The sequence below is a fragment of the Pinus tabuliformis genome, chromosome J (assembly GCF_031772625.1).
Source record: "Pinus tabuliformis cultivar Carrire ecotype Pingquan chromosome J, CPIR1, whole genome shotgun sequence".
NCBI classification, from domain to species: domain Eukaryota; kingdom Viridiplantae; phylum Streptophyta; class Pinopsida; order Pinales; family Pinaceae; genus Pinus; species Pinus tabuliformis.
In genome coordinates, this window is record NC_142295.1 from 1,472,002,240 (window position 1) to 1,472,017,344 (window position 15,105).

At 36.9% G+C, this 15,105-nt stretch overlaps 1 protein-coding gene across 6 annotated transcripts in view; it reads left to right on the forward strand.

Moving 5' to 3' along the window:
* Positions 1–15,105, forward strand: part of LOC149232931 (diacylglycerol kinase 5-like) — a 249,309-nt gene that overhangs the window by 87,889 nt on the left and 146,315 nt on the right. For all 6 annotated transcript variants that reach the window (XM_089379561.1, XM_089379558.1, XM_089379560.1 and 3 more), the window contains 2 exons: positions 14,337–14,460; positions 15,013–15,061. In XM_089379561.1, coding sequence (XP_089235687.1) covers positions 14,337–14,460; positions 15,013–15,061 — 173 coding nt within the window. The remainder of the gene's footprint in view (positions 1–14,336; positions 14,461–15,012; positions 15,062–15,105) is intronic.

Below are 15,105 nucleotides of genomic sequence, written 5' to 3' on the forward strand. Positions count from 1 at the left end.
CTACCCAAAATCAATAGATATGACACTTCACTATAATTTTGTCACGCTGTATATGTTGAATGCCACAAAGTCTATCAATATATACATATATATAGTGCAAAAATAATATTTATGTCGCCTAATTGCATATGTCAATTTCGATATCACTACCAACACATTGAGAAATAACACACCATCATATTAATCACCAAACGAACGTTGTCATGCATATTATGAACGTTGGGCATGGGACCAATATATTAAAAACGCTTCTGCGGCATCACTATAGTATTTTTAATGTTGATTGAATGGTACCATCTAGGCTAATCAACACCTACATGGTGTTCATATCATAACATCTGATATATACAAATCAATGCAATTCTGTCACTGTTGGCGTCCTTGTCACCTAGCCTACAACGACTAAGTAGCTTACAATTTTAGTTTGTAACGCATTTTCTTGGCATTTGAGTATCACAAAAAATATAACGACAAATCAATCTTTGCACAGAGTGCTCGACGATGTAATGACTCCACCATCTTGTAACTGTAGAGAGAGATTCGAAAAAAAATATAGTATGAAAATGGTCTCGATTCTATCATGCTTCCATTCATATATGCCCGATTCTAAACCTCCAAGGGACAATAGTGATCGATCCTCTAGCCGCGTCCATAGCCATCATTTATAATTCCCATTGGAAGACCCCATGTATACTCTAGGTGCGTCAAACAGGTCTCGCCTCTCAGAATTTCCCATACATTGATCGAAAATGGGACTTAGACCCTGATTACCGATGATGCCTCTTTGTAATTTCTTTTTTGATGGAGGGTATAGTGAAACTCGATATAAACCTGAAAGGTATAGATTCATAGGTTAATAAATCAACGTTGTGTTGTCGATATACACCATCGAGTCTGTCATGCACCCTGTCTTCTCATTTTCTAGATAAGTGCTCATATAAACATCTTTATCGAGTCTGTATCCCATTAGAAGCCCCTCTCCTAGGTCAATTCAAAATCACGATTTCTTCCGACAATTCCATCACCCCACATGTCAACAAGGTCAATGATGTATCCTATAATTATTCTTAATGAATTGTATGCTAATCAAATCAACATTAACAATAGTGGATTGCCAAGCATGGCCCTGTATCTCCACCTGCACAAGTCCCTCAATTCCGATCTCTCCATAATATATGTACTACTAATTTCACATTGAACGAAGAGAAAATGTGGGTCTCTTTTCGAATTGTCTGCAATAGTCAAGGTTTTTTTTTGATTTGTTTTCTCAGCTGCCATCAAGGATCAAGTACAACACCTAGAGTATATATATCTAGGATTTTGACTTTGAAGAAGACCATAGGCATTAATGATTCAACAATCTTAAAGCATTTCAACCTTTTCCATAGTAATGTAGATCAACTCTTTCAATAACAGATTGACATTCCATTTTGCCTTTTGGAGTAGTGCTTTTATTTATTTATTTTCCAAGCTCGAGCATGGTGAGAATATGTGACGCTGCAAATGAGGAGGTCCGAGTACCTTAGGATGCTGTAGACCTTTAGGAGGACAGAGAGAGGAGCATGAAGGGTTTGTGATGGTCGAGTTTCTACACCAAGAAGAGGAAGGTTTCTTTGTGTTTTTGTGCCTCAAGGAAGGTAGATCTACACATGGATAAGAGGTTTCCTTCTATGTAATGGCTGAGCCCTAGTTAGGGCCATTTCTGTGAGGTTACAACCCTTAAGTCTCTGCCCCAAAGTTAGTCATGTATGCGTTGGATTCTGTGCGAGAGAAAGGGATGGGACTCTTAGAGATCATAGCTTAACCTTGTGATAAGGCCGCACATTTATGGGCATATCTCTGGTTTTTGATTTGAAGATTAGGGAGGCCGAGACCTGTGTACAAGTGTGTGAGATTTAGGGCAAAAGAGAAGAATGATGTGGCATGAGGAATAGGGCCAGCGAAAGGTAGAATCAAGATAAGAAAAGTGCCGAAGTGGATGAGTAAGGACAATCTGTCCAAGAGGATCTTGGACAACAGGTTGTGTCGTAGTTAGCGCTGCTTCAAAGCATCCTCAGTCACACTGTGTTTCTATGCTAAAGACAAAGGGTTGAGACCCTGATAGGTGACACATATATGTTGGTACCGACCTGAGACTAGAGGTCGCAATACCTCAGGAGTTGGACGCAGAGTTTTGTTGCATATATGTTCCTAAATAGTGTCGTATTTGCTTAGGTTGTTGCATAGTGATGAGATCTGAAGGAGTAGAGAAAGTGTTGGTTTTTGAAGGTTGGTGTTATGTAAAAAAATTAGTTAATTTTAGGTTTATTATTTAATTTAGGTTTAGTTAGACGAAAGGGCACGATCATAAGATCATGCCCTTTCCTAAAGGGTGCCCATGGCGGTATATAAGCCAGACAACCCACTATAAACATTCATCATCTGTAATTTCATCTCTTTAATAAAATATTTATATATAATTTCTGCATATCTTAAAGTTCTCTGCTTCATCTGGTATCGGAGCAGTTCGTTCTCGGTCTACAGTTGTCCGTTCGCTGCCCATAGTTCTCCACTACCATTGCTGTCCGCGTCCCCGTCCCCGTCCCCGCTGCGTCCGTCCCATACACCCACCATCGACCGTAGCCAGCCTGCGGTGATATTCGATATAAATTTTTGAATAAGTCAAAGGGTTCCGTTAATTGACGTGTTCAGAAGTTAATGATATATATAACATAATTATAATGTGATTTAATTATATGTATATCATATTTAATTTATATATAATATATATATATATATATATATATATATATATAGATATATATATAATTTAATTATAAGTTATATTATAACTTTAATTGATATATATATATATATATATATAAGGTTAATAATTATAAATTATAATTATTATAATTTATAATTAAAAAAAATATTATTAATTCAATTAAATTTAATTTAAAAAAAAACCCTTACGCTGGCAGATAAATACACGCCCCTGCAAACCCGCTCAATGTCGACAATGACAATGGCGGATTTCCAGAAAAAATTGGTTGACACAGAGCATAAGATAAATAACAACCACGACGAGGTTAGTAAAAGATTAAATCTATGTTGCAGGAAACGTGGGGCAGAAGGGCGTTTCCGTACGGAAACGGGTACGAAACGCTGAAACGCGTTTGGTACGGCCCTGAAACGCGTTTAAGGCCGTACTGCCACGTTTACGTGGCCAGTACGGCCTGAAATGCGTTTCAGGGCCGTATGACCCACGTTTCAACATTTACTTGTGTTTTATTTTATTTTATTTGTTTTCTAATCTATTCTTACGTTAGCCTAGTGACTTCTAGTTGCTTCCAGATGCTTGTCTAAAGTTATAAAAGTGAACTTTTGCCCTAGTGTTGATATGCAGTTCATGGTAATGTTAAATTCTTAAAGTAAAAGTGATATTCTCCTTTATTTTTCATTTTCATCCTTTTACTTAAATTTTTAACATTACCATGAAATGACTCAGGATGTTTGAGAGTGGTTTCGCCCTCATTGGATTTCATATGGAGAAAGTAGAATTTTAGATCTCACTCAAAATCCAGCAGACTTTTCCGTTTTTCAGGATTTCAGGATTGGGGGGATTGCAATGTTTCCATTGGATTTTATCATGTACTAGGGTATGGAACTTGTATTTAATCAAGAGAACCAAGCCCTCTATGCAGGGAGACTCCCAATAATTAAGAGAATGTAGGGTACTAGGGTATGAAACTTGTATTTAATCAAGAGCATTAAGGTTGTTCGACTATGTAGGAGGAGACTCTCAATCAAGCATGAGACAAGAAATTAGAAATTTCTCGTGGCTGATTTTGGATATTTCTATTTTCATTATGTGATTATTCATGAGTAAATGTGATGCAAATTTAGATACTTATAGTTTATGCATTGACAATTGACAGTTTTATCATAATGTAATAAATTAGAATGTATCATATATGCTTTATGATTGCACATATTTCTTAAATGTCCTAATATATATATATATATTCGCATTTCCCCGTTTCCAAAATTTGGGGAGGTCGCGTTTCGTATCGCTTCCCGTTTCCGAAACTCGTACTCGTTTCCCCGTTTCGTGCAACCTTGGATTAAATGAAGTCGAGAGCAAGCTTGGGGAGCAAGCAAACAAAATCAAAAATCTTCAAGATACGACAAATCGAATAGAGATAAAGATGGAAAGTCAACATGTCCAAACAGAAGTAAACATCAGAGATGCTTTAACAATGCTGAGACTTCTGTGTAAAAGGTCGAATTGTACACTCGAAGAGCTATTAAAAGAAAGTGAAGAGAATCAAGAACACCTCTCATTAGATTCAACAAAGTCAATAGATTCTCATGAAAAGGTTGAATCCCCAAGAAAATCAGCGACACCCCACCAAGAAGCAAGTAACACGGCCTTTACAAACAAGCAACTTTGGGATACCCTTACTAATCAACACCCTCTTTTTGCTCAACCATTAGCCACATACCAGAAGAGAGCAAAGGTTGAGATGCCTAAATTCGATGGAAACGAAAAAACAATGTTGCATGGATAAATAAAGCAGAAGAATACTTTTAGATATATGACATCACTGACGATGACGAAAAGCTCAGACATGCATCCATGAAAATGGAAGGAGAAGCATATAACTGGTATATGTGGTGGAAAAAAACAACACACGTCATTAGCTGGAGAAAATTTAAAGATGCTTTTTTTAAAAGATTTCAAGGTGTAAAAGAAGAAGAGTTCTTTTCAAAACTCATCAAATTACGACAAAAAGGAAGTATGGATGCATACACTCAAGAATGGGAGACTTTAGTAACTCGAGTGCCTGGGTTATCATAATCTCGTTTAATTCAGTCATACATCTCGGGACTTAAAACCCATTTACAAGTAGAACTTGAGATGCATGACATTTCATCAATAGAAGTAGCAAGACGAAAAGAAATTCGAACAAATATTTTGGTCAAAAGCCGAAAAAACATATTCAAGACGAAGAACACCTCAGTATGCGGACGCAAAAAATACAAGATATGTTCCACCACATCGTCGTGAAGATGAAAAATCTAATGTGGAAGCGCAAAGGATAAAGGAGGGTAAATGCAAGCGCTATGGTGAAAAGTGGGATCCCAAACATAGGTGTGCTAAAGGAAAAGAACCAAAAAACCTATATAATTGTGAAGCAACCAATGATTCAAATAGTGAAGATTCTGACATAGAAGAAACACGAGATGCCCCAGAATTCTCACCAGAATTAGATGACGAAAGTATTCCGCAAGTGTCGTTATCAGCTATGACAGGTATATCACAACCTCAGACTCTAAAGTTAAAGGGACACATTAAGAAGAACAGCGGGGTCGTTCTCATTGACTCTGGTAGCACACACAATTTTTTGGATGCAACCATGGCCAAGAGACTCAATATTTTTTCATTTCCCTTACCAAGCATGAAGGTAATGGTAGCAGACGGTAAGAGGATTGAAAAGGTGGGGAAATGTCATAAGGTTAAATTGCAAATTCAAGACTTCAATTTAGAGTCTTCGTTTTTCACAGTACCATTAGGAGGAGTAGATGTAGTCTTAGGTGTCCAATGGTTACGAACCTTAGGTACTTATGCCGCTAACCACCAAGTACAATTGATAAAATTCAAATGGGGAGGTCAGAAGTACAAACTACACGGATTCCAAGCACCAGAAAATCAAATTGTACCATCATCTCAGATGATGAAGATGATTCAAAGAGGAGCACCTGCTTATGTAGTACAATGTCATCAGTTAGAAATGTTATCTGCAAGTATGACCAGTGAAGAGTCACTAGAGGTACAAGAACTAATTAGGAAACATGAAGAAGTATTTCAAGACCTACCTCTAAAGATGCCGCCTAATAGGGAAATTGAGCATACAATAGAAGTCAAGGCAGGATCAGACCCGGTTAACATCAAGCCATACCGATATCCACATCACCAAAAAACAGAAATCGAGAGATTAATCCAAGACCTCTTAAGGTGTGGAATCATCTCGAAAAGTAAAAGTCCTTACGCTGCTCCAGTGGTGTTGGTAAGGAAGAAAGATGGGTCATTTAGGCTATGTATCGACTATAGGGGATTAAACAAAATAACAATTAAAAACAAGTTTCCAATCCCCTTTATTGACGAAATGTTGGATGAGCTGCATGGCGCAAGGTATTTCTCAAAATTGGACCTAAGATCAGGTTACTATCAAATTAGAATAAGATTAGAAGACATACCAAAAACCGCATTTCGAACATACGAAGGTCATTATGAATTTAAAGTAATGCCGTTTGGATTAACCAATGCACTAGCAACGTTTCAAGCAACTATGAATGAATTGTTTTGCCCACATCTCAGAAAGTTTGTGTTAGTATTCTTTGACGATATTCTAATTTACAGTAAGACTTGGAAGGAGCACTTGCAACATTTGGATAAGGTTCTTACACTACTTAAAGAACATCAATTTTACGCAAAAAAATCCAAATGCACCTTCAGAAAGGAAGAAGTAGAATACCTTGGACACATTATATCCCATGAAGGTGTAAAGGTGGACCCTAACAAAATCAAAGCTATAAAAGAATGGACCAAACCTGTTAATATATCCAAACTAAGAGGGTTCTTAGGTTTGACGGGATATTACCGAAGGTTTATTAAAAACTATGCACATATAACTGCACCTCTAACAAATCTTTTAAAGAAGAATTCATTTCTATGGGATGAGGAAGCAGGAAGGTGTTTTGAAAATTTAAAAGAAATTATGTCTAATGCTCCCGTATTAGCAACACCAGATTTTTCTAAACCATTTATCATTGAATGTGATGCTTCCGGATTCGGTATAGGTGCAACACTAATGCAACAAGGACATCCAATAGCTTTTGAAAGTAGGACGCTCAATAAAAGAGAACGCCTCAAATCCACATACAACAAAGAAATGCTCGCTATCATGCACGCACTAGCTAAGTGGAGCCAATATCTTTTGGGAAGTAAGTTTTCTATTCGAACAGACCATAACAGTCTCCAACATCTCCTTCAACAAAAAACACTTTCCGAAGAACAACAAAAATGGATTGAAAAAATTGTCGCTTTTGACTTGGAAATACTACATAAAAGAGGTAAAGACAATGTAGTAGTAGATGCCTTATCCAGGAAAGATGAAGAACCAACACTACTTGCAATGTCGGTTGTTGTTCCTGAGTGGCTTAACGAAATTCAAAGTGAGTATGCCAAGGATCCAGAAGTAACAACGATAATCAATAACCTTCCCAATAACTCAAAATTTGAGTGGAAGAATGATATCCTATGGTATAAGGGAAGAATATATCTAAATACAAATTCCAAGTTTAAGTTTAAGATACTCAAGGAATTACATGACTCACCGTCAGCTGGACACGTAGGATTCTTTAAGACTTACTACAATGCACGTCAATCCTTCTTTTGGAAGGGAATGAATCGTGATATTCAGAAGTATGTAGCAGAGTGTGACATATGTCAAAGGAATAAAAGCGAAAATATTACGACACCAAGATTACTTCACCCCTTAAACATTCCAAACCAAAAGTAGGAAGAAATCTCAATGGACTTTATCGAAGGATTAGCAGTATCTGAAGGCAAGGACAAGATTTTCGTAGTAGTCGACAGACTCACCAAATATGCTCACTTTATGGCAATAAAGAAGTCATACTCAACAAAAGAAATTGCTGAAATATTTTGCAAAAATATATATAAGTTACACGGTTTTCCAAAAGTCATTGTAAGTGATAGAGATGCCAAGTTCAAAGGTAATTTCTGGAAGGAATTGTTCAACCATATAGAAACTTACCTAAATATGAGTTCCGCTTATCACCCGCAAACAGATGGCCAAACAGAAGTTGTCAATAAATGTTTGGAGGCCTACCTACGTTGCTACGCTACAGGAAAACAAAATAAATGGGCTCAATGGTTACACCTTGCTGAATGGTGGTATAACTCCACCTATCATACACCAGCAAAAATGACGGCATTTCAAGCCCTATATGGATATGAACCCCCGAAATGGAAAGATCTAGCTATTGTCCAAACAAATCTACCTGCTGTTAAAGATCAATTAGAAGAAACCCAAAAAATCGTCCAAATATTAAAAGAAAACCTGAATAATGCAAGGTATCGTATGAAGCAACAAGCAGACCGTAACAGAACCGAAAGAGAGTTTGAAGTTGGAGAATGGGTATTTGTTAAGCTCCAACCATACAAACAATTATCCTTAATACAAAAAGGAAAAAACAAATTGGCACCAAAGTTTTATGGACCTTATCAGATCAACAAAAAGATTAGCCAAGTTGCGTATGGTTTAAGCCTTCTAGAGACAAGTCGTGTTCACAACGTCTTCCACGTATCTTGCCTTAAAAGGGCACTGGGTAACAATCAAACAGCACAAACAACACTTCCATCCCTAGATGATGAGGGAAGAGTCATTTTAGAACCAGAAGGTATTTTGTCTACTAGAGAAAGAAAGCTTCGTTATCGTACTATCAAGGAATATCTGATCAAGTGGAAGGACTTGCCCGAAGAAGAAGCTTCTTGGGAGAATGAAGCATTTTGTCAACAACATCCGTTGTTACGTATGCTTTGAGGACAAAGCATTCTTTCGAGAGGAAGGCAATGTTATGTAAAAAAATTAGTTAATTTTAGGTTTATTATTTAATTTAGGTTTAGTTAGATGAAAGGGCACGATCATAAGATCATGCCCTTTCCTAAAGGGTGCCCATGGCGGTATATAAGCCAGACAACCCACTGTAAACATTCATCATCTGTAATTTCATCTCTTTAATAAAATATTTATATATAATTTCTGCATATCTTAAAGTTCTCTGCTTCAGTTGGCTCATAGGTCATGAGCAACAATGATTTGGTGCCCTAGATTTGTGTAATTTTGAGGAAGTGAGAGGTCAGTGTATAAGAAGCCCTAGATTAGTCAAGGAGTGACTATGTGTGGGCATATTTATAAGCCCCAAGAAGAGTGATAGAAGCAACTGATGTGTCAAAGAGGTAGGGCAAATTTATGTGCCCTAGGTGCAACATTCTAGAGCAGCCAGGATATTGACAAGTGGGCAAATTTGGAAGGTTGAGTTCTGTTCACAAAAGAAGTTGCGAACAAAGATTGTTGTACGCAGTATGCAGTGACTAGAATTCCTCATGTACAATGATCAATATCATTGAACGACTAATGAGCTGTTAGGAGGCAGATCAATGGAGCCCTAGTTCCAGAGTTGCAGATGGGAAAACTTTAGTGATAAGAGGGCAGATTGTGAAGACCCAATGAATAGTCATACTAATGGAGCAGGAGGGCTACTAGTGGCTAGATTCTTGAGCCAAAGTTCAGTGACACAAAAGGAGCTGTGATCATTGATAGTGGCAGGTTGGGCAGCTGAATATGCAGTTGCAGTGATCATTAGAGGGGAAGGCAAGAGGACCTGCCATATGTGTTCAAGGTACGTGGACTGAAAGGGTTGCCGGGCACCACATCAACAAGTAGGTCAAGTATGTCTTGTTCAGGGTAGATTGGTGGTCATAGTAGTTGACACCAAGTCCTAGTTGTGTCCTTGTATCAAGGCTATATATAAGGGCCAAGATCCCTAGTATTGGAGTCTTGAGACTATTGTATTCTAGATTGTAATATAACTAGTGGGTTTAAAAAGTTAAAAATTGTCATGTGCACTAGTTGATTCACTGATGTTTGTTATTCCACTGTGTAAAGTAGAAGTGTTGTGGCACTTGAGTGTGTTTGTGTCAGAGATTTTAAGACCCAAATTGTATTCTTGAGTGCTGTGGAAAATCAACAACATAAACATCATCTGGTTAGAGTCTGAGGACTCCTCAAGCTCCTCTACAATCTCAATAGCAGTAGTAGTAGCAAAATGGGAGGCAAATGGAAAGGGAGGGTGCCTTTTATAGGTTAAAAGGGGTTGTTTTTTGAGGGAAACGACCCTTGGTTTCCCATTAGGGGATTTTTGAGGTCTAAAATGGGCCTCCTAAGAAAAATGTACAACAAAAATAAACTTTATAAGAACCAATAGGATTCAAGATGATGATGTCAACCATGGGGGATGATTCACCATTTTTGGAGTAAAAAAGTACAAAGATTAAAATATAATAATATAATAAAACTACTTTTTTAACTCGTATTTTCAACTTATCTCCTTAAGTTTTTTCTCAATTTTCGAGCGGGAGTACTTGTTGGATGCAAAGTTTAGTTCTTCATCCAAGAAGTACCCATGTTGCATACTTTCGATGGACCCCACCACACAAAAAATGAGAAATACATGAAAAAACGTGATTACAATCATGTTTTTCATGTATTTCTCGTTTTTCGTGTAGCAGGGTCCATCGAAAATATGCAACATGGGTACTCCTTGGGCGAGGAATCAAATTCTGCATCCAACGAGTGTTTCTGCTCGAAATTTGAGTAAACCCATACGGAGATAAGTTGAAAAGATAGTTTTGTCTTTTTTTTTTTCCCTTTAAAATTTGATGATGTAATCTAATCTTATTTTATTATTTACACTATTATTTCATAATTTCCTTAGGAGGTCCATTTTAGACCTCAAAAATCCCCTAATGTTAGAAGGCACTCCAAACCACTAATTGCAGGTCCCACAACCCAACACATGGATCTTGGAGTTGATTGGTCTAGTTTATGTCAGGATCAGTCAGTTCATGATAGTTGGTACTGACTAGGTACCGAATCAGCCGATTTGGTACCTAACCTGTATCAACCAAACCATGAACCAAATTTTCTACCGGTTTGAGGGAGGCCGGGAGCTGACCGACCAGTTTGAGTCATCACTGGTTCAAACGGGTGGTTTTTAAAACTATAATTTCTGATGAAGATTACCCCTAGAGGGCCATGTCCAAGACTTGAAAAAGTGTATTTTTGGCAACTAGCAAAGTGTGATGTGAAGGATCGGGCCTTGATTTCCCGTTAAATGTGACTGTTTGTGAATGATCACTATGATAGTCTTGTGATAGCTGAAGTATACCTACAAAATATCATGGAGAAAAAGCATATAAGATCAACTCAATACACAAGAGGGTATTTTCACAAATGGTTTCTTTGTATTATGACATCAAAAATGATCTCACAATCAACGACCTCAAATGGGAGGAGGAGATAGCAATTTATATTCTCATTGCTAATGGTTAGTTTCTCCTTGCATTAAAATAATAATATCTTGACTTGTCATCCACAATGATGTTGGAGACTAAGTTGATCTCATGACAAAACATTATTTTATTGTAATTGTTTTTTACCACATAGGTGGGTTAAATTGACTTTCACACCCCACAAAAGTCCAACATTCCAAGACTAAAGGGCTTGAAAGGTCAAATATGGGTTGGACCAGCCCCTACATTGGTGATCACCCCTATAAGAGGAAGGTTCTTGTAAAACCATGAGTCCTCCAATCCTATTCAGACAAAAGGAACCAAAGATGAACTCAAAAGGGACTGGGCATGGTTTGACCAAAACGAACTGACTTGACATGAGACAAGGTCTAGGATGCGTACAATGCCTCACATGGTTCTTATATTATGCCTTTGGGATTACAACAGTTTGAGAAAATGCTGCAATAGAATATAGGTACCTCTATTGATAGAGGGCTAAGAGTACTATTCACTCAAACCAAAATAATTGGTTAGACATGTTAAGCTTTTCCCACCATATTATATGGGCGAGGAGGTGAACCCTTGACTGAAACCGAAATCATTTGTTAGGCCTGTGAAATTTCCTTAATTGCAACTATTGGAAATTATTCTTCTATCTTATGCATATTATTTGTCTTCAGAAATTAAACACGACAAATAACTAATAAAACCACTACTACAATTTTCACAAATAATAACAGGAATTGAGAAATAATGCACACACAAAATTTAGACACCGATATTTTGGACAATAGTCCCTGGAAGAACCTCGAAGGGAAAACTGGTTCTGTAGACGAGGGTTTATAGTATATACTTTAATAAATCTTTAGCCAATTGAGAATTACATACACTGCTTGCCTCTCATTAGCAAAGCTCCAACAAATATTTTTCTCTACTCCTACTGGCAATATCAAACCTTTGCAAATAAATTCAGTCTCTACCAAGCAACTCACACCTCCTCCAGTAATTCGCACCAGGTACTGGAAATGTGCACTAGTTCCTCCTAGAGCTTGCTTTGCCTTTGGAAAATCAATCCTGTGAATTCTTTTGCCTCCACCAACACCATAAACCCACTCGCACCGCCTTTAGAAGATCAATCTGACAACTAGCACTGATATCAAGCCTCCAACAACTTGCACTAGATAAACCAGCAATTCACACTGGGTGATTCAGCCTCCCTTTGGAGAAATGATTCGTCCTTCTCTCGGAATATTGGAATCTCTGTGAAGAATTTCTCCATAAATTCTCTCTTCAATTTCTCTGCTGAAACCTTGTTGTTGGTGTCCTCCACGTTATCACCATGCCCTTGCTGCCACTACAATTTGTTGTGTCTGAGTGATCTCTAAAGCCCCATCAATTTTCTCTTAAAATCTCTCGTTGATGAATCAACGACCACAATCTAACTCCAATCGATGGCTAAGATCATCTTGACCCCTTCTCATGACTTTTCTAGAAGTCACTAGAGCAAAATCAATTTGTCTCAATTAATCAGATTTAATTAACCACTTTTCCTAAATTAGACTTAGGAAAATAATTGAAAACTAGATAATTAATCTAATTAAGACATTTTCCTTACAAACTTTTTATGGGTCTTGGAGATATTTATCCTCCTGTGTTCATTAGCCTTATAGACACTGATAGAGACTAGAACCCCTGTCCAAGCTACAAAAACTAACAAGGTGTGTTATGTTTTTTTACCATGTTATAAAGTTGAGGAACCTGAGAAGTCTGAGTAGATGATTTTTATGTAGCTCTTGCTGATTATCCCATTTTTAGTAGTAGTGATGAATTTGATGAGTGATCATGTTGATCAGTGATTTGTAGTAGGCCAGTGACCCAGTAACTTGTAGCATGGTTTTTGGACTCTAGAGGCCATTTAGAGCCTCATTGATTCTATATTTTGTTGCTTATATGTATTGCACTCAGTGCCATTTTGCTATATTCACCCTTGGTATATAAATGAGAAAACATTGCATATTTTATTTCTAAAGGTTTGGATTCTATCTTTTTTTCCTTAAAAACTAAATATTTTATGTATTTGTTTAAAAACTGATTCATTGAATTCGGTTCGATTGGTTATGCCTTGAAATCCGGTTTGATAGGTGGCTGGTTTGAAGACTGGTTCTGGTTTTTAAAACTATACCAAAAAATGCACACCACAGTGGTTGTAATAAAGTAGTTATACTTTTTATTAGACATTGAAAACCAATAATGCAATAAATCCATATGTTTCATTACATATACCTCACATTTACAATCCCATCATTCACTGGTGGCCAATTATATCGAAGAGGCTCTCTATTATTGACACAGAAACAAGTTGACATCATAAAACAATAACACACAATAGAGACATTGTTTGCCTTGGAAAACCAAATGGTAAAACCAACTTCTAATGGTTCTTCAGTTTTGATTTCAAGGATCTCTACAATGTAGTTTGTGGCACCTTCCATCCTCCTCTCCTGGCCAGCAAAGCACCCCCATGAGAGTCTAAATACAAGTAGATATAGGAGAGCTTGTGTAATAGGAAGGATAAGGGATTGACCTTTCAATTTTCATTCGTCTCTCTTCTTCTTCTTCTTGTATGAGTGGTGACATGTTCTAACCATGAATTCAAACACCATCCCTATAAGAGGAGAATCTTGAGAAATATCAAACTAAATTTCACAACATATATCATCATACTTGATTATTCCATTTGCCAAGGAATTTTGTAAGGTCTCAAAATCACACTGAAACATGCTACCATGTTTTTTCCAGCTTCAATATAAAAAATTTGCGATGTACCTTAATGATGTGTGAGTGACCCACTTGGTAGTGATGCAAACCTAGAAATATAAGTAAGTGTTTGAGGTTCAAAGTTATTTGAAATTTTAATCTTTATGCATGGGCTGCTAATGCATCCTAATTTATGAGATTCCTGAAAGCTTATTTATACAATGTTATTCTTTTATACAAGTCCAACAATTTCTTCAAGAAGGGTGAATCATACTTTTAGTATAATATACTTTTAATGCAATAAACATGTCTCATTGTAATAAGTAGTTTTGAGGATACATGCCTTATTAGATGCAAACATGAAGATTTTGGAATTGTTTTTGGATAGTTTGTAAATTTAATTTTTTAGTATGGATGTAACTGTCTTTGTCAGTTGGCAAGTACGCATGACCATGCGAATTCCAGCAGAAGGACCACTTGATCCAGTGCCACCATTAGAGCTGCCACATGCTCTTCACATGTTCAAACGCGTTTCTCAATCAGATGAACTGAATGAGGTTGTCAAACTTGTTCTAGTTTGTTGTCACCTGTGTTCAAACTGGTTTTTCTAGCTTTCCAAGTTCACACTGATGCACATTATGTTTGCCAAAGATGTGCAAGATGACTTAGCATACCTGCATAACATTTATAGAGTACATATAACTTTTGTTTTTGTGGATTTGGGATATATATAATTGTATTTTTCTATGCTTTTGGCAATTGCTAGTTAACATCTGTGCATTTCAATTTTCATATTGTACTGGTTTCACATAACTAGAGGGCTTCAATGTTTTGGGGATCCCCATATGTCTGCTAATAGTTGTTTGCAGCTATGGATTTATTTCTTGAAGAGTTTTTGTAGTTACTGAAACTTCAATTTGATTTATCACCCCAAAAATCCAAAGTTGTATCTCACAATCTTCTATCCCTGTTTTGAAGTTTTGGCATTGATTTTCAATGGATATTAAGATGGATTATCTAGGATATCATTGGTCTTTTGCATTGAAAACTATTGTTTGTTACATTGATAACTTGTTATTGAAATATTAACAATCTATTTGTGCTTTTAGGAAGGATATCATACGTTTTGCGGCGGATTTTGGAATTACTTCAGCTTAGGTGGGTATTTACATGTTCAAGAAGCCAGTAATATGCATACTTGA